Source organism: Lipomyces oligophaga, assembly GCF_038497815.1.
Source record: "Lipomyces oligophaga strain CBS 7107 unplaced genomic scaffold V1516scaffold_3, whole genome shotgun sequence".
NCBI classification, from domain to species: domain Eukaryota; kingdom Fungi; phylum Ascomycota; class Lipomycetes; order Lipomycetales; family Lipomycetaceae; genus Lipomyces; species [Lipomyces] oligophaga.
In genome coordinates, this window is record NW_027117787.1 from 579,562 (window position 1) to 601,323 (window position 21,762).

The 21,762-nt window shown below is 43.2% G+C and overlaps 7 protein-coding genes across 7 annotated transcripts; 4 read left to right on the forward strand and 3 right to left on the reverse strand.

Annotated features, from left to right (window-relative positions):
* Nucleotides 1–704: 704 nt before the first annotated feature.
* V1516DRAFT_663458 (Sec63 Brl domain-containing protein) lies at nt 705–7,325 on the forward strand (the record flags this gene model as incomplete). Its single annotated transcript, XM_066920511.1, has 4 exons — nt 705–736; nt 794–6,685; nt 6,740–7,011; nt 7,069–7,325. 4 exons carry the CDS (start codon nt 705–707, stop codon nt 7,323–7,325), a joined length of 6,453 nt encoding a protein of 2,150 aa, XP_066777984.1.
* V1516DRAFT_690300 (uncharacterized protein) lies at nt 7,312–8,675 on the reverse strand. The gene is made up of 6 exons (XM_066923833.1): nt 8,453–8,675; nt 8,305–8,394; nt 8,155–8,254; nt 7,844–8,103; nt 7,599–7,790; nt 7,312–7,543 (listed from the first exon to the last, which is right to left on the reverse strand). The coding sequence occupies exons 1-6, from the start codon at nt 8,648–8,650 to the stop codon at nt 7,439–7,441; spliced, it is 945 nt and encodes a 314-aa protein (XP_066777985.1). The 5' UTR covers nt 8,651–8,675; the 3' UTR covers nt 7,312–7,438.
* A 444-nt stretch (nt 8,676–9,119) lies between these two features.
* V1516DRAFT_622836 (SEN1 N terminal-domain-containing protein) lies at nt 9,120–15,270 on the forward strand (the record flags this gene model as incomplete). The annotated part of the gene is made up of 4 exons (XM_066919599.1): nt 9,120–9,253; nt 9,318–9,533; nt 9,589–13,323; nt 13,383–15,270. The coding sequence occupies 4 exons, from the start codon at nt 9,120–9,122 to the stop codon at nt 15,268–15,270; spliced, it is 5,973 nt and encodes a 1,990-aa protein (XP_066777986.1).
* Nucleotides 15,081–17,083, reverse strand: V1516DRAFT_254740 (uncharacterized protein). The gene has a single exon (XM_066918811.1). It carries the CDS (start codon nt 16,874–16,876, stop codon nt 15,476–15,478), a length of 1,401 nt encoding a protein of 466 aa, XP_066777987.1. The 5' UTR covers nt 16,877–17,083; the 3' UTR covers nt 15,081–15,475.
* A 309-nt stretch (nt 17,084–17,392) lies between these two features.
* Nucleotides 17,393–18,690, forward strand: V1516DRAFT_672864 (uncharacterized protein). Its single transcript, XM_066921812.1, has 3 exons — nt 17,393–17,466; nt 17,523–17,582; nt 17,649–18,690. The coding sequence occupies exons 1-3, from the start codon at nt 17,451–17,453 to the stop codon at nt 18,518–18,520; spliced, it is 948 nt and encodes a 315-aa protein (XP_066777988.1). The 5' UTR covers nt 17,393–17,450; the 3' UTR covers nt 18,521–18,690.
* V1516DRAFT_672866 (tRNA synthetases class I (M)-domain-containing protein) lies at nt 18,504–21,055 on the reverse strand (the record flags this gene model as incomplete). Its single annotated transcript, XM_066921813.1, has 5 exons — nt 20,816–21,055; nt 20,673–20,746; nt 20,500–20,616; nt 20,230–20,433; nt 18,504–20,179 (listed from the first exon to the last, which is right to left on the reverse strand). Coding segments are annotated over exons 1-5 (1,898 nt in total), but the record flags the coding sequence as incomplete, so codon positions are not given.
* Nucleotides 21,056–21,214: 159 nt separating this feature from the next.
* On the forward strand, nt 21,215–21,758 carry V1516DRAFT_605861 (uncharacterized protein; the record flags this gene model as incomplete). Its single annotated transcript, XM_066919273.1, has 2 exons — nt 21,215–21,246; nt 21,305–21,758. Coding segments are annotated over 2 exons (486 nt in total), but the record flags the coding sequence as incomplete, so codon positions are not given.
* Nucleotides 21,759–21,762: the final 4 nt, after the last annotated feature.

Consider the following 21,762-nt stretch of genomic DNA (forward strand, 5'->3'; position numbering starts at 1 on the left):
TGGGACCGTGGGCACCGTGGGAAGGGGTCGATAGCTGTTTCTTCACTCGTTCACCGTACCTGCGCACTTAGGAACCTGGCGAGATAGGTCATGTGATTCAGGTTTGTGCGCGCTGATTCTGACTTTGGGTGGATCAGCGGGATATCAGAGATGTGATGAAACAAGATGGCGATCGCACAGAGCACAAGAAGATAGGGCGTTAAAGTGCGTAAAATTCGTAGACCGTGTGCTAGATGTAGCTGATGCAGAATCTGCCTTTATGTAGAAGTTAGAGGAAATTCAGTACCGGAATCAGATGAAAATCAAAGCTAACATTTTTTTTAACTAAGCGTGCAGATGCATCCTCGGGTTCAGTTACAAATTCTAGCAGATTTGGTTTATCAGTCGCTTTTTTCTTTTATCATAATATCCGCTGTCATCCTTCGATTTCATTCATCCGGTTGTCGCTGAGAACAGTAAACATCATAGTACACGTCTTTACCTCGATCCCTGGGACTAAATCTGTCCTTCTCTGCTCACAATAATTATTTATCCCAGCCCAAATTTGAAATTTGCTAGCAACTTTCTGTTCTTAGGATTCTGCGATTTCTTTCACTTCCGTATTCTTCACCGCCTTATTATAGTAATATTACTCAGACTTGCCGAAGCTTAGCTGTGTTTGTTGGAGATTATTTATATTTCGATTGATTATATAATTATACACAATGGCGGAACGCAACTATTCGCAGTATAGCTAGTAAGTATTTGAATCTTTGCAATACAGATCAACACAAGTAACACTAATCTTCTCCAGCGATGCTATGTCCAACAAGGTCTTACAGGTCGATCGGCGATTCGTATCTCGACCTTCAGATGATCGAACGGGTGATCCTGAATCTTTGGCGGGCAAAATTACGCTGTCGGATATGGGCACCCGTATTTCGCGAGATAGCGTTCCTGCGGAAAGCAAAAATCGCAAAAAAGCCGTCGCAGATCAAGCCTCTCGACGGCCGAAAAATAAAACAGCACCGAAATCCCAAGCTGACATTCTAGGACTTACTGATAATATCGAAGGATTACGGTATATTCCTCGAACAGCTGAGACCAGACAGACTTTCGAATTGATTCTCTCATGGGCCCAAGAGTTCCTTGGCGATGTGTCCCATGACATTGTCAGGTCAGCTGCCGATGCTGCATTAGAAATCGTCAAAATGGATGGCGTCAAAGATTATGACAAGAAAAAAGAAGTAGAAGGTATTTTTGGTACCCCCATCACAAGCGAATCATTCAATCAGTTGATGAATTTGAGCAGGAGAATCACCGATTTTGAAACTCCCGATGCCGATATTGAAGCCACCCAACAAGAAGAGGATGATGAGACAGGTGTTGCTGTATTACTCGATGATGAAGATGACGATGAAAAATCCTCTTCAGACGAAGATGATTCTGATGACGAGGAGCGAGACGAAGACAAAGTTTTAGAATTTGCCTCCGACTCCGCGAGTGGAGAAAGTGGTGATGAGGAAATCATGACAGGTTCTGCTCCAAAAGAGTCATCAGACGATATACCTGCCCATTCAATTGATGCCTTCTGGCTTCAGCGGCAGGTAGCCTCAATTTTCTCAGATGCCATTACTACTCAAGAAAAAACTTCAAAAATCATGGAGTTTCTTTCTTCCGATGCCTCACTGAGACAAGTTGAAAATGACTTGATGGAAGTTTTTGATTTCGACCATTTCGATCTTGTAACTCTATTGTGCAAGAACAGATGGAGAATTGTCTGGTGTATACGATTAGCCAGAGCTACTGATGCGCCTTCGCGAAAAATTATTGAGGATCAAATGCTCGAAAATGGCCAAGATGCTTTATTAAAGGAGCTGCGGGGTGGTACCGATACGGACGGTGCAGTTACCGGACAGGTGCAGGACGAATTCCCAATGGATATCGACCCTTCTGCCCAACAGTTGAAGAAAAGGGAACCGAAATTAGTCGATCTTGATTCTCTAGTCTTCGAGGACGGCAATCATCTTCTTTCGTCAGCTAAAATCAGACTATCGGAAGGTTCATTCAAACGCCAGAAGAAACTTTATGAAGAAATTCATGTTCCTGCGCCTAAGCGACCAGAAACTACAGATCGAGAAATTCTTCTTTCTGAACTTCCAAAGTGGGTTCAACCTGCTTTTGGTCGTGCCGAGAGTTTAAATCGCGTTCAATCAAAGGTTTTTCCTGTAGCCTTCGAGGAGGACGAAAATATTTTGCTTTGTGCCCCAACTGGAGCTGGAAAAACCAATGTGGCTCTTCTTACCATGCTGCATACTATCTCTCAATTTCGAGACCCTCATACTGGTAAGATCGATTTAGATAATTTCAAGATCGTCTACATTGCACCTTTGAAAGCCTTAGTCCAGGAGCAGGTTCGAGAGTTTACTGAACGCCTGTCGCAATTTTCTATGACAGTGGCAGAGCTGACCGGCGATTCTCAACTAACCAAAGAGCAAATAGCAAGCACGCAGCTTATTGTTACGACTCCTGAAAAATGGGATATAGTGACGCGCAAAGCTACGGATGTAAGTTACACGAATCTTGTCCGTCTGATCATCATCGACGAAATTCATTTACTTCATGATGAGCGAGGACCTGTCATCGAAAGTATTGTATCTAGGACTTTGCGCCGGATCGAGAATAATCTCACGGAAGATGTGCGGCTAGTTGGATTATCTGCAACTCTTCCAAATTACAACGATGTTGCCACCTTTTTGCGTGTGAATCCGGAAAAAGGCTTGTTTTTCTTTGATTCTTCATATAGACCATGTCCTTTGGCGCAGCAATTTGTGGGGATCACCGAAAAACGACCATTCAAGCGATATCAAGCTATGAACGAGGCAGCTTACGATAAGGTTATAGAGAACGTTTCAAAATATCAGATGATTATTTTTGTTCACTCGAGAAAGGAATGTGCTAAAACGGCAAAATTTATTCGCGACAAAGCTATCGAAGAGGAGACCATCACCTCCATTCTTAAAAGTGATTCTGTGACTCACGAAATTCTTAAACAGGCCAGCGAGGGTGCACATGATCCTGAAATGCGCGACTTGTTGCAATATGGCTTTGGCATTCATCATGCCGGTTTGTCACGAGAAGATCGGAAGAGATCGGAAGATTTGTTCGCAGATGGTAGAATTCAAGTTCTAGTTTCAACAGCTACACTTGCTTGGGGTGTGAATTTACCCGCACATACGGTCATCATCAAGGGAACTCAAATATATTCACCCGAAAAGGGACGATGGGTCGAACTTTCTCCGCAGGATGTTTTGCAGATGCTTGGGCGAGCTGGAAGACCTAAATACGATATTTCGGGCGAAGGCATCATCATAACAGCACATGCAGAATTACAATATTATCTTTCTCTTATGAATCAGCAACTACCAATAGAGTCACAGTTCATGGCAAAGCTTGCTGATAATTTGAATGCTGAAATTGTGTTGGGCACCATTCGAAATATTGATGAGGCTATAAAGTGGTTGGGTTATACATATCTCTATGTACGAATGTTACGGTCTCCTGCTCTGTACCATGTAGGGGCCGAATACGCTGATGATGATACATTAGTTCAAAAGCGACTCGATTTGGTACATTCTGCTGCTGTTGTTCTTGAGAAAAGCAGTTTGATCAAATATGATCGCTCCAATGGACGACTTGTTCCCACAGAACTTGCGCGGATTGCTTCGCATTATTACATTTCGCATTCTTCTATGGCCACTTACAGTCAATCGCTTCGACCGAATTTGACGCCTATCGAACTTTTCCGCATTTTCTCCATGTCTGAAGAGTTTAAATTGATTCCAGTTAGACAGGAGGAAAAACTTGAGTTGGCGAAGCTTCTAGAGCGAGTCCCTATTCCAATAAAGGAGACAGTTGAGGAGGCATCGGCTAAAATTAATGTCTTGTTGCAAGCTTATATTTCTCGACTGAAGTTGGATGGATTCGCTTTAGTGGCAGACATGGTTTATGTCACACAGTCTGCAAGTCGACTTCTACGTGCCTTGTTTGAAATTTGTCTTAAGCGAGGCTGGTCCCAGGTTGCGAAAAGCGCTCTGGAAGTGTGCAAAATGGTAGAGCACCGTATGTGGCTCAGTAGTTCACCTTTCAGACAATTCAAAGGTTGTCCACCAGAAGTCATAAAGAAAACAGAAGCATCGCAGATGCCTTGGTCGAAATATTTTGAACTGGCTGATCCAGGTGAAGTTGGACAAGCAATTAAAGTCGAACGCTATGGCCGTTTAGCATTTAGTCTGCTGAAAAAATTTCCTAGGGTGGAGATGCAGGCCCATGTTCAGCCAATCACGCGATCATTACTACGCGTCGAACTTACCATCACACCGATTTTTGAATGGGATAATGCATTTCATGGAAATGCTCAGACATTCTGGATTATTGCAGAGGACTGTGATAGCGAACAGATATTATATCATGACTTATTCGTCGTCAGACGTGCATATGCACAGGAGGAGCATATTGTCGACTTCACGATTCCGATTTCGGAGCCGCTTCCTCCAAATTATTTTATTTCTGTTGTTTCGGATCGATGGCTTCATTCGGAAACTAAACTGGCCGTTTCATTTCGCCATCTTATTCTTCCTGAAAAATTTCCTCCTCATACTCAACTTCTTGATCTCCAACCAATGCCAGTATCTGCACTCAAAGATCCATTATATCTTGATTTATATCCTGACTTCGAGTCGTTCAACAAACTACAGACTCAAGTTTTTAATACAGTGTTCAAGACCGATGATAATGTCTTTATTGGCGCTCCATCAGGGAGTGGCAAGACCGTGTGCGCGGAATTTGCAATTTTGCAGCACTGGAGCAAAGCCGCTAATCCTGGGCGAGCTATTTATATTGCCCCTTTCCAAGAATTGATTGATGAACGATTTTACGACTGGAACAGGCGATTAACAGCAGTAGGAAAGTCTAAGACAATAAACAAATTGACTGGCGAATTAGTTGCTGATTTGAAGATATTGGAACAGTCTGATTTAATTCTTGCAACTCCGATTCAATGGGACATGGTCTCCAGGCGCTGGCAGCAGAGGAGAAACGTGCAAAGTGTGAGACTTTTCATAGCAGATGAGCTTCACATGCTTGGTGGTCAGAACGGTTCAACATATGAAATTATTGTATCGAGAATGCGATATATGGCCGCACAAACTGAAGCTCCTCTTCGTATTATTGGCCTAAGTGTTTGCCTCTCGAATGGGCGTGATCTTGGAGAGTGGATTGGTGCTAAGAATCATAGCATATATAATTTTTCTCCCAAGGATCGTCCTATCCTTCTTGAAATCCATCTTCAAGGCTTTTCCATTCCTCACTTCCCTTCTTTAATGATAGCCATGGCAAAACCAACTTATGTTGCAATAAATCAATTTGGCGAGAACAAGCCTTCTTTGGTTTTTGTGCACAGTCGCCAGCAATGTATTGATACTGCTCTAGAGCTTCATCATATGTGCGAAGCTGATGGAGATGAAAATAAGTTCCGTAAAGCTAGTCTTGATATGCTTGACAGACATTTAAATAACATTCATGAGCTTGAGTTGAAGGAAAGTCTGAGTCATGGTATTGGCTACTGTTACGACTCAATGAATTCTGGGGACCGCCTTATAGTTACTAAACTTTTCGAATCAGGCGCTATTCAGGTTTTGCTTGCCTCAAAGGATGTTGCCTGGTCATTGTCCCAAAGAGCTTTCTTGGTTATTGTTATGGGTACGCAGTATTTTGAAGGCCATGAGCATCGATACGTGGACTATCCGATTAGCGACATTTTAAAGATGATTGGCCGTGCCTGCCGTCCTGGAGTGGATCGCCTGGGACGCACGGTAATTATGACCCCTGCAACTAAGCGCGAGTACTACAAAAAATTTTTGAACGAAGCTCTTCCGATTGAATCTCATTTGAATCTAACTTTACATGATGCGTTTGTTACTGAAATTAGCACAAAAGTGATTTCCTCGCAGCAAGAAGCAGTCGATTGGCTTACATTTTCGTATTTCTATCGAAGATTACTAGCTAATCCCAGCTTTTATGGTGTCCTTGACATTACGCATCAAGGACTTAGTGAATACTTGTCAGATCTGGTCGAGACTACCTTGAAGGATCTGGAAGAAGCAAAGATGATCGAGGTTGATGAAGAAGAGGACGACATTTCGCCGCTTAACAATGCTATGATTGGTGCTTACTATAACATTTCGTTCATTACTATGCAAGCTTTTACATTATCACTATCCAGTAAGACCAAATTGCGTGGTATTGTGGAGGTTGTGACTGCAGCTGCTGAATATGAAACTATTCCGATCCGTCGACATGAAACTAGTATCCTTCGTCTGTTATACGATCGTGTTCCGTTCAAAATGGCAGATGAAAATCTGTCGTATGAATCTCCTCATTTCAAGGCATTTGTTCTACTTCAAGCTCATTTCCAAAGACTTCATCTCCCTCCGGACCTGGCAGTCGATCAGAAATTTGTGCTGTCGAAGATTCTTAGTCTTTTAAGTGCTTGTGTGGATGTAATGTCAAGTGACGGCAATCTGAATGCTATGAGTGCTATGGATTTAAGTCAGATGGTCGTTCAAGCTGTCTGGGACCGAGACAGTCCGTTGAAGCAGATCCCACATTTTACTAAGGAATTAGTTGACCGTTGTGTTAAAGCGAAGTAAGTTAATTCAAACGTTTGAAATTTGTTCCTGTGACTAATTTTGTCTTTCAGTGTTGAATCGGTAATTGATATCATGATGCTTGACGATGAACCGCGGACTGAACTCCTGGATATGGATGACAGACAGCTTTCCGATGTCGCTCGGTTTGTAAACAAATATCCTAATGTTGACATGTCGTTTGACGTCGAGGATGGGGATAGCATTGTTGCAGGAGAACCTGCTTACGTTACTGTCACCTTGGAACGTGAAGTCGAGGATGAGGATGAATCTATAGACATCAGCGTTGCCGCTCCTTATTATCCATTCCCGAAACAAGAAGGCTGTAAGTATCTTTTTTTTATTCTCTCCCATGCTGTCTTGTATATATTAACTTAACTAGGGTGGATTGTTGTGGGCGAGGTTTCAACGAAACAACTTCTTGCTATCAAGCGGATATCGGTCAATAAACCGGTGGTTCAAACTAAATTAGAGTTTGTAGTTCCTAGTGCAGGCAAACATGACTTAAGTGTGTGGTGTATGTGCGACTCCTATGTGGACGTTGACAAGGAAATGGAGTTTACAGTAGAGGCGGCCGAGGGCGAAGAGGAAGAAGAGGAGATAGTAGAGGAGGAAGACGATGACAATATGGAAGAGTAAGCGTGTATTATATAAATCAGAGCTATATATCTAGATGTACTATAATAAGTTTAGTATTTCGGACATCATTCCTTCTTGCTGGCTAACCAAGAAAAACACGACTATTTTGTCCATCACCCCGAACTAGACAGAATACCACAAGACGAGTCCGATGACAAAAGAGCATTAGTAGTAGCTATAAATACTGTGGATTCTTTGTCAATGGACAAAAACTTTTTCTACGAATCCCAATCAGTTAGTTTAATTATCATAAATTACACAAACTACTGTTACCAGTTTCAGCATTCGTCGATGTTTGGAAAGTAACCTCGTTGTAAGAGCCTTCCACAAGTGAATTTTTAAGTCTTGATCAGAAAAGGTTTCTGAAAGTTCAGCTATTTTTGTTCTAATTTGACGTCGAGATAGAATTGAGGATATAGATGATATCAGTGAGCTGTCAGCTATTGTAAACCTTTCGAGCAAGTCCTAGTCAATTATTAGAAAACTCAAAGTATTCAACTATTTCGTCGTAAAACTACCGATGCATATTGGGGACAGAAAATCAGAGGGATGTAGAGTGACAGTTTATCAGTGATTAATGCACACAACGAACGATCTGCTAAATGAAGCATTTGCAAACCGATATCGTCTTGAGTGTCAGATATTAGAATGCCAGAATCATAGTGTTCAGATCGGAACGTGAAGTTAATGGATAACTCGTAAAGTGTAGTCAACGGCAAAATTTTATTGTGTCGATTAAGTTCTGTGCTTAGAGTCAGACTTGAAGGAGAAAAAAATACTATAAAGGTCAGTTTATGAATTCAGCGAAGTCGCAAAAGTAGGTTCCTGCCGTTCAATTCATAGCTATCAGACTGACGGATTGTGCCGTCAAAACAACTCCATTGATCCGATTTAGGAATATGGAGTTCCAAACCAGCCTGAGCCCAAAACTATGGAAATTAGTTCGACTCGCTAGAAAAACTGGAGGATTTATTTCTACTTTGGAACGAGTCAAGGCAGCAATGAATGTTTCATTGAAATTGACTGTGTCGGGGAGGATATCTTGCATCACCGACAATCTGATTCGGATCTGGACAGATCAAGCAATAGGTCAACACTCTAATATTACACAAAAGTGTCATACTTACTTTACTATTAGTTGCCAAAATGATCAGATAGGATTGCCATGAATTTGACCACTGCTGTGATTCAAGACCTTCAGGCAATGCTGTCAGCCAGTACACATCAGTATCTAAATGTAGTTTGATTGATCGGGAGTTAATAACCTCCGAAATTAAGGTTAACGTAGGAACTATCGCTTCGGCCAAGTTTAAGTTGCCTTCCATTAATAACTGCGAAATTGGCCTCTCTTGTCTGGAAAATGTTATGTCTAGGGCAAGTTCAGAGCACGCGACGCGTCTTCAAAACTCGTGCACGTGACAACGTGTACACTATCGACCAAAAAAATGAGCACCTATCCAAATAACTGAACCTTAGTCAGTCCAGGTTTTGGACCAGTTCTCTCTGTCGGTGGTGTGTACGCAGATGCAGAGAAGTGTTTCAGGGATATTTGGATTTTGGACTACGAATATTCTATTTGGACGCTTCCTATTGGAGCCTGTGCCTGGAATCATTAACATCGAGATTGAACCGATCAAAATAGATATTTTTTTCTGGTTTCCGGTGTTTGAGTTCAATTCTGTCTCGAACAAGGACGGAAAACGATATCATTGAAGGGTTTTTTAAGCAAGCAGTGTGAAGTAATTTCCGGAATCTTCAACTAAAATTCGTAGTTTTGCTCTAGCTCCTTACAATATGGGCGATACCAGCAAGGGATCGGATTCTGGTCCGTCTGACTCTGAACTTCAGCGAGTGACGGCTATTGTTCTAGAGAGCAAGAAGGAGGATGATGTCGCTTTGCAAGAGCGAGCGCTGCAGGAGAGTATATCGTATGTAAATCTATTGGTTCCCTTTTGTGGGTCAGAAAGGATTCTGACGTTGCTCAAAAATTAGATATTTAATGAGTTTGCCGGTATCTGGCCATTTTTTCTGCAACCGTGATCGCAGCCTGATCGCGGCCAATGCAATGCAATTATTTGCTTTCGATAATACTCCTGAGCTGGAATGGCTGAAAAAAACACTGGGAGGCCATCTAAAAAATTGTCATCTTTGTGTAAAAGGCTATCATCAGGCTAAGGAACCAATGCGATTGGCTATGATCGAGGAAGGGTAGGATAACGAACTCATATTTTTTATGTAATTTGGACTAAGTGCGAAATGCTAGTATCGACCAATCAGATATGGAAGGCTTCATGAAGACCATAGAAGCCTGGGATATTGAACGGGTCTCTGCTACCTTAACACCTTTTGCAGAACAGTTCAAAATTGCTTCGGCCGATAAATCTGCAAAGTTCGATGCAAGTTTAATAGCCAAAAGCTACAACATTATTTATGAGTGTCTATGTGCACCGTATCTTCCCATTGAATCAGAGTCAATAGGGAATGCTTTCAGAACTCTATTTGTTGGAATACAATCTGGCGGGCGATTTATTAGGCTCAATGAGTTAATTCCGGGAATGATTTCGTTTTTATTTACGAAGGACCCTGGACTTGTGAAATGGGCAGAAAAGTCTTTGGGCCTGCTATCACGACAGGTAACCGATAATGAGTTTGATTCATGTCTGCAACGGGCTTATCATGATTGCATTGGAGGGTATCAGCATTTTCGAAACAAGACTATTCTGGAAGTTTCTACTTTCTGGAATGCCATGGCAAAATCTTTGAAAGTGCTATCCAAAGAGGTAATAATCAAACATCTCTGTGGTAACAATCTTGGGCGGTCAGGTACAGGCCATGACATAGTCAAACTTGCATGGTTTGACTTTCAAAATTATCCGGCATGTATAACTTCTATGCTCTCTGTATTTACTGTCTTGTTTTCTATTTTAGGGAAAGATATCTGGAGTATGTCCACTCCTTTTCTGCCCACTTCAGTTACGGATATTGTTTTTGGTCAAACAGGGGGACCTGCATTTGAGATGGCACTTCGAGAATCAAATGGTCATCAACGTACCCTTACACATCTGCTTGCTTGGGTTTGGCCTTATTTAGAAACCGTTTCCGGCTCTGCTAAATTGAAAGTTGGTGAATTAATAATAACTAATTTGCTTGGAAGATACCAAGATCCAATTCTTCTGGGTCCCTCCAATCATCAGACTCGGTCCATGTGTCTAAAATGTGGATTCAAAACTCTGGCAGGTCTATTAGAGCCGAGTGATATTAATATTTTGCAAAAAGCAAAGTCCTTTACCAATTCAGCAGATCGTATAATTCGGCGAGACGCAAGAAAGATCTCTGAAAGTTACGCCACACTAATAATAGAGCATGCAACAATCAAAAATTACGATGAAGAATTACGATCTGCTGCCTTCGAGTCGCTTATTGCCTGCGTTTTGGCGGATTGCTTATCTGCGACTGAAGAATGCGAACTGATGATCACCGACATTGTTGGTGTTGCCTCGATGCGAATGAAACAAATCACTCCCGATGTATTGTCAGCAGCCCAAGATGAAGCCGAGAACGACAAGTTTGGAAATCCAGAACTTGGTGATTTTATCTGCTTTGGTGAAAAATTATGGACAACTCTTGTTCGTCGGTTCCCTGAAGATGATCATGCATTTGCGAAGGCACTGATAGGAGCCTTTGGAAAATCTAGAATTTATCTAGTTGAAACTCTTGATAATATAAAATCCAGTAATCAATCTTATGGGGGAGCTGCAGCAACATCTCTCATCGTGAAACTGGTGAGCTATAAAATTCAAAGATACCAGCAACTGAGTGATGAGCTCGACTCCCTTCTCAAGTCGATTGGGGCAATTCTACAGCATATTGGCGATTTCAATGCTCAAATATTACAGCAGAATCTTGTTACAGATGAGTATACTGTTCATGTACTTTTGGGATGCTCACTTTCTTCACACCTCGTTCTTTCCGGTAATGGACTAGAGATTATCAAGCAAGCTTTTGATGCATCTGGTCGAATGGAAGCGCTCAAAGGACTGTTTAATTCAAATACCTCCATGCTTCTAGATGCTTACGTGACTACACTTCAAAACACAGGATGTTTTCCAGTCCGCCTCGGTTTAGGACCTATCCCTAAGCTGATCCGGATGACCATGGACCTCTCATCATTATTATTTGACCCAAGAGATGGGTATATTGCTAGCCACAACAGTATAATACCTGATATCGAGGTGAAGCGCTCGGCACAATCTGTTTGGACTTACACCTGGCGTTCTCTTACACTTGTAATCGGAAGAACACTCCTCTGGGCAAAACTATACCCCAGAGATATCATGGTTGATTATATGCGAGACATTTTGGAACTTTCGTCGCTGCTGTTTGCGAATTCTCAATTACTTGAGCAAGGACTGGCAGGAAAAGTTGAAGGATCTGGCGTTGATATTGTAACTATCTCGCCAAGCAAGCCCACCAAGATGGGCGTTGATATTCTCGTAACAACTATTGATAGCTTGCGAGAGATGACTAACTGGCTTAATCTTTCTGATGATGCGCTTCGACAAATGTGTGTTTCGTTGATATGCGATATTCTCGATCGTTTATATCAGTCTCATGTGGACGTCCCGATTGGTATCCTGAAGAAACTTGAAAAATATGCTTCACAATCTGGTAGCCGCGTCTATTTATTGGATGATAATCAGCGCTATGATGTGGTTGCAGCAATCAGTAAATTCGATGTCGGCCTAATACGAAATACACCTCCAGATGCTGCATCAGAGACTTACAGAGACATATCCGAAGTAATAGCGATTCCTGATGACGAAAATATGCTAGTGAAGAGCGAGACAGAGAGCATATCTAACAGCTCAAAGGCCAAGAACACTATTGACTCTTGGTTATTGAAAGGGGAACAAGCAAAAGTTCCAGAAGTGAAGAGAGACGAGACAGATCCGGACAAGATGCGCAGGCGCAATCGCATCGAGGAGGCTTTTAAAAGAGCTTCCAAGGAGGAGCAAGCCATGCAGACCAAGAATCTCAGTACTATTCGACGAGAACTATTAGAATCACGACAGAAATCTGCGACTCCTCAAAGAGAATCAGTCGTAGTTCATGCTCCAAGACCACCTGGGTTTCGCGTGTCAGGAACAGTGGGAGCAGCTCCAATGTCTAAGTCAACTACTTCGGTAACTTCCAAACTTGCAACCTCTGCCGTGACTAATGCTTCAGACGAAGACTCTTCAGATGGAAGCGACGATGATATTGATTCTTTGTTTTCTCTTAGCAAGCACAGCCGTCCGACTATGAAGGTCAACAACGCGCTTCCTATAGCACCGCAACCTCTACGGAGTGGAATTGGGATAGGTGGATCTAATCGAAGACTTGGTCATCAAGCACCATCTATCAACGAGAAAGAGCAGGCTGAGCGGAATATGCGAGCTCGGTTACGGGTGAATATGGATCCTCTCTACCAGCGCATTCTTCGGTGGGATTATCATAGCGAGGCTGAGCTGCCATCTGATGAGATCGGAAGCGATATGTCTAAGTATCGTCCGATCCCAAGTAAATTCTCGACAGCGATGGAGTATAGAGCAGTGTTTGAGCCTTTACTCATGCTTGAAGCAGTTCAAAGTATCGCCAAATCCAAGATTGAAAAAATGGATAAACCTTTCAAGCTTTCTATAACGAATCGTGCCTCCTGCGATGATTACATTGAGGTTTATTCTTCAATTGAAACGCAACAGCTTGCACAAGTTAAACTTGGAGAAGCTGACGTGATTGTAATTACTTTTGTTCCAGATGATCAATTTGCGAGCGCCGGTACTGGCCGAAAGCCACGATGGCCAGACAGTAAATATTTGAATTGTCTTGCTAAAATTAAGGATATTAAGCGGTCACCTAACGCTGAATTATCTGATGTTGTATTTCGTTGCTTGCCGTCTTCCGAATTGGCCCGTCAGCTGCTACCAAAGAGTGAGTTGAATGGACTTCGAGTTGTGAGGTTAGTATAAAAGATTGTTGAGTGCTCAATTTAAATTCCTAACGTTCAATGCTGTTTAGTATGACTACAATTGAGCGCGAATTTTCTTCTCTTCATGGATTGCCATACTACGATCTTCTAGATCCGATTTTACAAGCTAAACCTGCGAGTTTGATTCGAGCTGACGTAGCTAAGATCCGGCGTGCGCAGTCTATTTACAATGTGAATGCACCTCAGGCAGGAGCTATTATAGCTGCGATGGAGAGTCGAGGATTCACTTTGATTCAAGGGCCACCAGGCACCGGTAAAACTAAAACTATTTTGGGTATAATCGGAGCTACGCTCTCTACTACGAAATCGCGAGGAATGCCCATTAATATACCTGGTCAGAGGGCTCCTGAACCAAAGGTTCCGGCGCCGGTAGAGCAAAAGCGAATTCTGGTATGTGCACCAAGCAATGCCGCTGTGGATGAACTTGTTTTACGCTTAAAGGGCGGCATTCGAAATTCTACGGGCTCACTGTTTTTCCCCAAAATAGTGCGTCTTGGTCGGAGTGACATTATAAATCCTGCAGTCCGGGACTTGACGTTAGAAGAACAGGTTGATGCCGAGGTTGCAAAATTCGAAGATGAACAGAATAAGAAGAAAGGGGTTGATAAAGTTGACAGGCAGAGTTTGCGGGAGCAATTAAACAAAGTATTGGCGGAGCGAGCCGAACTTGATTTGCAAATCAACAATTGTTCAAATTCGGCCGAACGAGACCAGCTTCGTGCACAAAGAGATATACTTCATGCACGAAAATCTGCACTTGGCCAGCGTCTGGATGAGGAGAGAGATAAGCTTGCGGTAGCCGTGCGAACGAGCGAGCTTGAGCGACGAAGTATTCAAGCCAGACTGGTAACAGGTGCTGAAGTTGTGTGTGCAACTTTGTCAGGAGCAGGTCATGAGCTTCTAGCTACTCTAGCTCTAACGTTTGAAACTGTGATTGTCGACGAGGCTGCGCAATGTGTAGAATTATCGGCACTTATACCTCTAAAATATGGGTGTTTGCGATGTGCGATGGTAGGCGATCCCAACCAACTTCCTCCGACAGTGCTCTCGCAGACTGCAGCGAAGTTTTTATACGAGCAAAGTTTATTTGTAAGGATGCAAAAGAACTTCCCATCGTCAGTACATTTACTCAGTATTCAATATCGCATGCATCCTGCGATCTCCATTTTTCCGTCGTCAGAGTTTTACCAGTCGAGATTGATAGATGGTGATGCGATGGCAGATACTGCCAAGGCTGAATGGCACAAATCCGGAGATGCGTTTGGGCCATATCGCTTTATTGATGTACACTCGAAGGAACAGATATCTAAAACACATTCCTATTCTAATCATGCTGAGGCAATTTGCGCGCTGACGCTCTATCAGAGACTAGTGAGCCAGCACCCTCATATTGACTTTGATGGTCGTATTGGCATTGTCACTCCATACAAGGAACAACTGCGAGAGTTAAAGAATACGTTTCGGTCCGCACTAGGCGAGCCCGGAATCGCCGGAATCGATTTTAACACCATAGACGGATTCCAGGGCCAAGAAAAGGAAATCATTATTTTATCATGTGTGCGAGCACAGCCAGTTGGCCAAAGCAAAGGAGTAGGATTCATTGCAGACGTCCGACGTATGAACGTAGCTCTGACACGAGCTAAATCTTCGCTGTGGATAATTGGCAACGTCAATAGTTTGGTTATGAGCAATGTCTGGAGAAGACTTATTGACGACGCCGAAAAAAGAGGGCTTGTTTCGTTCTTTAATGGACGGGAAGTCGTTCCACGGGCGCCTGCACCAAAGGAAGTGACGCAACAATTCGACGGTGGATCATCTAGAATTCCACACAAGCGACCTCATGTCAAGACGCATGGAGAAAAACAGGGCACGAAGAAAAAGGTTGATATTGATGGTAATCGGGGGTCGACTAAGTGAGGTCAAGTCAGAATTCTTCCTCGCTTTTAAGTCATAACTGTAAATAAATGGATCTGATTTACACTTTATTACAGCATGTTTTCGACAATGTGTGTTGTATGAGATTCATGATAATTAATTACAATCGAAATATATACAAATACAACCCGAATAGAATACAAGATCTATAGCCTGAGAAATTTCCCCAATTCTAGAATACAAAGCACTAGCTGATAGCATAAAGCTCACCAGCACGAGCAGAATCTTTCACTTCTTGGTCTTTTCTCGAATTTAATTCATTCTTCACTTCAGCTTCTTCGCGCAGCCGGTCTTCTTCATCTTCTAAAAAACCTTCGATATCGGGAGGGGGCACTTGCATTTGTACACTTGGAGCACCTTGCAAGTACCGTAGTTGTTCGAGGACACGGGTGCGGACGTTATCTAGATATTTTCTAGTATTTCTGTTATCTACTTTACCGGCCAGATTTGGATGTAGTGAGAAGTCGGGGCCAAAGTAATTTAAAAATGGAATATTCGACGGCAATTGAGAATCTAACTCGACGTTTAGTAGGACTGAGGTCTCATAACACCATGCCCTGGAAACATTGCGGGGAGTATAACCGCCACCACCGACGACCATCATAGGTAAGCCAAACGATTTGACGAAGCGAACGCATTCGCCATGAGCTCGGATATTCAAATTAAAACAGCCCAACCGATCGCCACCTAACGAATCCGCACCGCATTGGAGAACAATGGCGGTTGGCCGATAGGTATCAATAACTGGCCGAACTATAGATTGGAAAAGCTCAATGTATGAAAAGTCGTCGATGCCATCACGTAAGGGGACATTGAGAGAGTGGTGAGTTCCCAAGCCAGTCCCTATTTCTTCAAAATTCCCTGTGCCCGGGAAAAACTCGCCGTTATATTTATGGAACGACAGGGTCATAACCCGATCAGTGGAATAGAAAGCTTCTTGAACGCCGTCACCATGATGTAAGTCAATATCAATGTAGAGAACGCGGGGATGGTATCTAAGAAGATTTAAGACACCAAGCACAATATCATTAACATAGCAAAATCCCGAGGCTTCAAATTTCTTAGCATGATGTAGACCGCCAGACCAGTTAATTGCAATATCAGATTGTCCAGCAATAAGCTTACGCGAAGCGTCGAGGGAGCCACCTGCGTATATTGAACAGTAATCATATATACCGTCGAAAATGGGACAGTCGTCGCCAATATTGAACTTGCTCCAGACACTTTCAAAGTCGAGTCTGTTTTCGGGTGTCACTCTACGCAGAAAGTCAATATAGTCGTCAGAATGAAACTGTAGGATCTCCTGCAGCGTTGCACGGCGAGTCCGGTAGAAATCGACTTTTTCATGCAGATGATATCCAAACACAAGGTGGTCGGTAAGCATGAGCCTAAATGGCTTCATAGGATGTCGGGCTCCGAAATGGTATCTACTAACGTCCGGATTGTTATGATAGGAAACTCGAAGACCTCCATTATCTCCAGAAAACGGAACATAAGCGGGACTGTTTCGAGTCGACTTGCTGTCTAGCATGAAGGTAGCGGACGAAGGTCCGCTACCTTTATCTGCTGGCCAGGTCGCGACGACCATTGCAGCTGCGCGCAGAAGTCTGATACTAGATACAAAATGATTTCAGTTGTTTGCTATCTCAAAACAATCAACAAAACAGAGAGTGTTCCAGTGTCAAGCTCACGCTGTTTTCTAGCGCGAATGCTGAGGTTGCTGCTTCAATATCCCTTACTCTTCGTGGTGATTTGGGATTCCTCCGACTGGGAGAAAACACATTCGTAAGGACTGCGGATTTAGCTATACCAGGAATCACTTCGTCAATCATGTGATATCCACCGAGAGTGAATCACAAGAACCAGAACCCAGACTATTTCCGGACAGAGCCAGTTCGAAACTGGTTTCAAGTGATCATGAACACGTGACGACTCTTTTCTCCGGCATACACCTGTACCTGAGCTGTAAGCCTCATCCGAGAAGCGGCAGACGAGCGGCGGGAACTGCAGTTAGCTTGGGCCGGTTTCGGGTTCGGTTTGGGTCTTGGTTAGGAAGCAAAATGGCCAGGACAAACGCGCCCGTTCAATTTTTTTTTTGCCATGTATATAGAATAGGAGTAGGAAATCAAATCAGATTTGTCTGAATAATAAATACGCGCAAGATGAGCTATCCAGAAGGTGTGCTATTCGATTTTTGGCCATTGGTTAGACTGTTCTGACTAGATCAAACATAGGCATATTCTATAAGTACCATCCGGACAAACGAGTCCAGATCATTTCTTGTCCGTTTTCAGGTCAGTAAAGGCCCCGTGTTTTTATTGCTAGATTAGTATGATTCCAGTACTGATCGGCTGTTTCAGGTGGTCAGGCTCGAGGCGGAGTTGAGTTAGGTCCTTATCATGTTCTTCAACATGGACTCGAGTCTCAGCTGGCTGATCTCGACTGGAAGGTCAGTGAGCCCAAGACTCTGACGTTCGAGGAACCCGAATTAGATCCCGATGAAGGGCTTTTGAAGCGGCCACTGTATGTGGGCTTATCGACACAAAAAGTAGCAAGCGAGATCACGGCCGCTCTACAGTCTGGCGCCTTCCCGTTGACGATCGGCGGCGACCATTCTCTTGCGATCGGTACGGTGTCGGGTGTTTTCACTGCTCGTCCTGACGCCTGCCTGTTGTGGATTGATGCCCATGCAGATATCAATACTCCTAATACCACGCCATCAGGTAATATCCATGGATGTCCAGTTTCGTTTGTTGCTGGACTCGCCGATCCAATGCCTCCCCAGTTTGCCTGGGTCAAACCGCTTCTGGCGACCAACAAGATCGCATACATTGGACTTCGAGATATTGACGCCGGAGAACGCAAAATTCTCAAACAGCACAACATTGCGGCCTATTCCATGCACCACGTTGATAAGTACGGTATTGGTAAAGTCGTCGAAATGGCTCTCGACAAAATTAATCCTGACGGAAAAGCACCTATCCATTTATCACTCGATATTGACGCCCTTGATCCTGTACATGCGCCGGCAACTGGAACACCGGTCCGCGGTGGCCTCACACTCAGAGAAGCTTGTTACATTTGTGAAGCTGTAGCGGAATCAGGGAATCTTGTCGCAATGGATATCATGGAATGTAATCCCGTTCTCGGAGCAGATAAAGCTAGTATCGATACTACGATTTCAGCTGCTTGCAGTGTTGTTCGCTGCGCGATGGGGGAGACTTTATTATAATTTTTTAAGTGAAATTGGTAGTTTTAGATCGTAGACAGCGCAGCTGGAAATAGGCACAAATTAATGTTTCGCAGCATAAGAGAAGAGTTGCCTTTTATTATTCTTACTATACAATGCAGTGCTGTTCTCTAAATCGAGAGCTGTAGCAATGAATAAATGAATATCTAATTAGCTTCAGTAGGAGCTCCCTCTGGTGCATTTGCTGCAGCAGCAGCAGCAGCAGCTTTTTTAGCTTTCTTTTTCTCCTTTGCCTTCCGTTTTTCCTCCTTCTTTCTCTCTGCCTCTTCATCAACTTTCTGTTCTCCTCCAAACTGTTTCCGCCATTCATCCTCCTTCTTCTCATCGATCCGAGTAAATAAATAAGCAGCTTTTCCAATAACATGCCCGGCTGCAAGATCAAGACTAAACTCATCTGGGATCTTGCGCTGAGGTGCGTTCAACTGCTTCGCAATGCTTTCCGATGTGGCCGGCAAAAACGGGAAGATCACGGCTGATAATACATATATCAGATTAAGGCCGACTCCAACAACAGCAGCCGCCTTTGCTGGCTCCTCAGCCAAAAGCGTGTTGTTCATCTTATTTTCCTGTAAAAATACATTTCCGCGCGCACTCAATTGGAACGCAATCTCAAGACCGCTGCGAAGATGAACTCCGGTCATGGTCTCGTTGAAATTATGCAGAATTGCATTCACACTGGACTTAAATTGCTCATAATCGTCCAGACTTGTTGGGTCATACTCAGGAATGGTTGATTCAAATTTGGCGTTCACAAACTTGATCAGCCGATTAACAAAATTACCTAGATTTGCCAGCAGCTCGGAGTTATTTCGCACAATGAAATCATGCCAAGAAAACATCGTATCTGCACTTTCTGGCCTCGACATGATCAGATAATATCTCCATACATCTGCAGGAACTCCAGTCTCGCGAGCGTTGTTACCGAACACGCCAACGTTTCTAGATTTTGAAAATTTGCCTCCTTCATATTGCAAATACTCAGTGGTTGAAATATGATGAAGCATCAACCAGGGCTTTCGAGTTCCGATCTCCGTCGAAGGGAAAACGACAGTGTGGAATGGAACGTTATCTTTCCCCATAAATTGATAGAGTTTGACTTTGTCGGGCTGCTGCCACCATAACTTCCATTTGTCAGTGTAATTTGCTGTGATCGAGACGTATCCAATGCACGCATCAAACCAAACATATAAAACTTTATCTTTGTAAGTCTCAAGAGGAACAGGAGTCCCCCACTTCAAATCTCGAGTAATGCATCGGGGATGAAGCCCTTCCTTAACCCAAGATTCTGTAATTACTTTGCCATTTCGGGACCAATTGCCTAGTTCAGAAGACTTCTCGATCCATTTTTCAAGTTCGGGTTGAAGTTTATTGAGAGAAAGGAAAATATGTTTCGAATCCTTCGGAATTGGTGTGGTTCCATCGATTTTACATCTAGGCTGGATTAACTCGAACGGATTCAATAAATTACCACAGACATCGCACTGATCACCACGTGCATCTTCATATCCACAGCGAGGACAAATACCCTCAACGAATCGGTCGGCAAGGAATCCGTCGTGCTTCTCACAATAGAGCTGGGTCATTGATTGTTCCTCCAGAAACCCATTATCGTCTAAATCTTTAAAAATCTGCTGCGCGATCCTGTGCTGCTTGTCAGATATATTTGACAACAATCTCAGTAAAGAGCTTACTCAGTCTGCTGAGGAGTAGTAGTCCGGCCAAATTTGTCAAATCCGATATTGAACCAGTCATAAACCTCTTTGTGGATGACATGATATTTGTCGCAAAGTTGCTTGGGAGTAACTCCATCCTCGAGGGCTTTGGTTTCGGTGGCAGTACCGTATTCATCAGTTCCACAAACAAACAAAGTGTTTACTGCTCGTGCTTTCATATAACTACAATAATCATGTCAATACCGATATAGCAGCCAATGGAGCTCAAAACAGCAAACGAAATCTTACCGGGCAAAGACGTCTGCAGATAAGACACTACCTATGATGTTTCCAAGATGCGGCACGTTGTTCACATACGGCAACGCAGATGTAATGAGAATATTCTCCTCTCCATCCTTAGGTAAGCTAGAAGATAAAGTCAGCAGTCCGATAATAGTCGATCTCGCAGTCAATCGCCATACATTTCACCGGGATTCAGATTCAGCTCGATTCCAGGAGTAATCGATACTTTGGACAATTTGTCCGCGACATTATCCTTTGTTTCATGTTAATGGATGCTTTTTTGCGTAATCTCTTCGCACAAACAAAATGATCTGCCACATACGACTTCAGACATGGCTTAACTGGAAAAAGAATCTCCAGTATCTAATGCTCAGAAAGCAGGCAGAGAGAAAGAGTGAGCAGCGAAAAACCCAAGATAAGCTAAAAAGCGCAGATTACACAGAAAGCTGTTGAAGCTCCGAAAGATAAAATTGAAAACGGAATATCAAACCAATCGCGAAATAGAAATTTTGCTGAACTCGTTCGATAGCTCGATCATAGACTCACAAATTAGAGCTGAATAAGTCGACAAAAGCTGTTCTGTTGCGTAATAGCTGCACGTGATACAAACATCGATTTTCTAATTAGACTGGCCAAAAGACGTAATTTAAGGACTATGGATTGCGAATGATTTGTTCGTAAAAAACAGATTGGAGTGTGTATAATGGAAGCTGGCGACGATCTGTTCGATTCACTGCTGAATTTAGAATCCTCGTGAGTGTTTGACGGCATGAAGATGTTGTGGCAGAGATAGTGACAAGCCGTTGTACAGGTTTTACGACCAAGGCCTGGTAGAAGGATTAGCAGATGGAGAACGAAGCGGACTGAACGAAGGTATGCAATTCGGACTTCAAACAGGGTTTAATCGGTTTTTATCTGTGGGAATAATACAAGGACGATGCCGGATCTGGAACCAGACGGCACCAGCAATTGTCGACATGAGAAGCACAGTGACTCAAGATCAGCTAGAACGGTCAAAAATTGTTCCTCTGGGCTCATCCACTCGTGTGTTCAAACAATTAGAACAACTTGATGAATTAGTGACTAATATGAGCACGGAAAATTCTGAAGAAGCTATTGAACATTTTGAGAAGAGTCTGAGTCGGGCAAAAAAGCTGGCCACGATCGTAGGTAGACGTTTAAAGGATCCAATAGCAGTGACATACGAAGACGAAGTTGTTCAAGTAGCAAGCGGACAAATCAGAGAAGAGATAATAGAAGACATCGTTG

Excerpts from the sequence above, each read along its gene's own strand:
- V1516DRAFT_690300 (XM_066923833.1), bottom strand. The coding sequence starts at position 8,650 with ATGGAAGGCAACTTAAACTTGGCCGAAGCGATAGTTCCTACGTTAACC. Across the intron at positions 8,255-8,304 it reads CTGCCTTGACTCGTTCCAAA|TTTTGGGCTCAGGCTGGTTT; the intron begins GTAGAAATAAAT and ends TAATTTCCATAG. Across the intron at positions 7,544-7,598 it reads ATCGACGAATGCTGAAACTG|AAAAAGTTTTTGTCCATTGA; the intron begins GTAACAGTAGTT and ends TGGGATTCGTAG.
- V1516DRAFT_254740 (XM_066918811.1), bottom strand. The coding sequence starts at position 16,876 with ATGGTCGTCGCGACCTGGCCAGCAGATAAAGGTAGCGGACCTTCGTCC.
- V1516DRAFT_672864 (XM_066921812.1), top strand. Across the intron at positions 17,583-17,648 it reads CATTTCTTGTCCGTTTTCAG|GTGGTCAGGCTCGAGGCGGA; the intron begins GTCAGTAAAGGC and ends CGGCTGTTTCAG.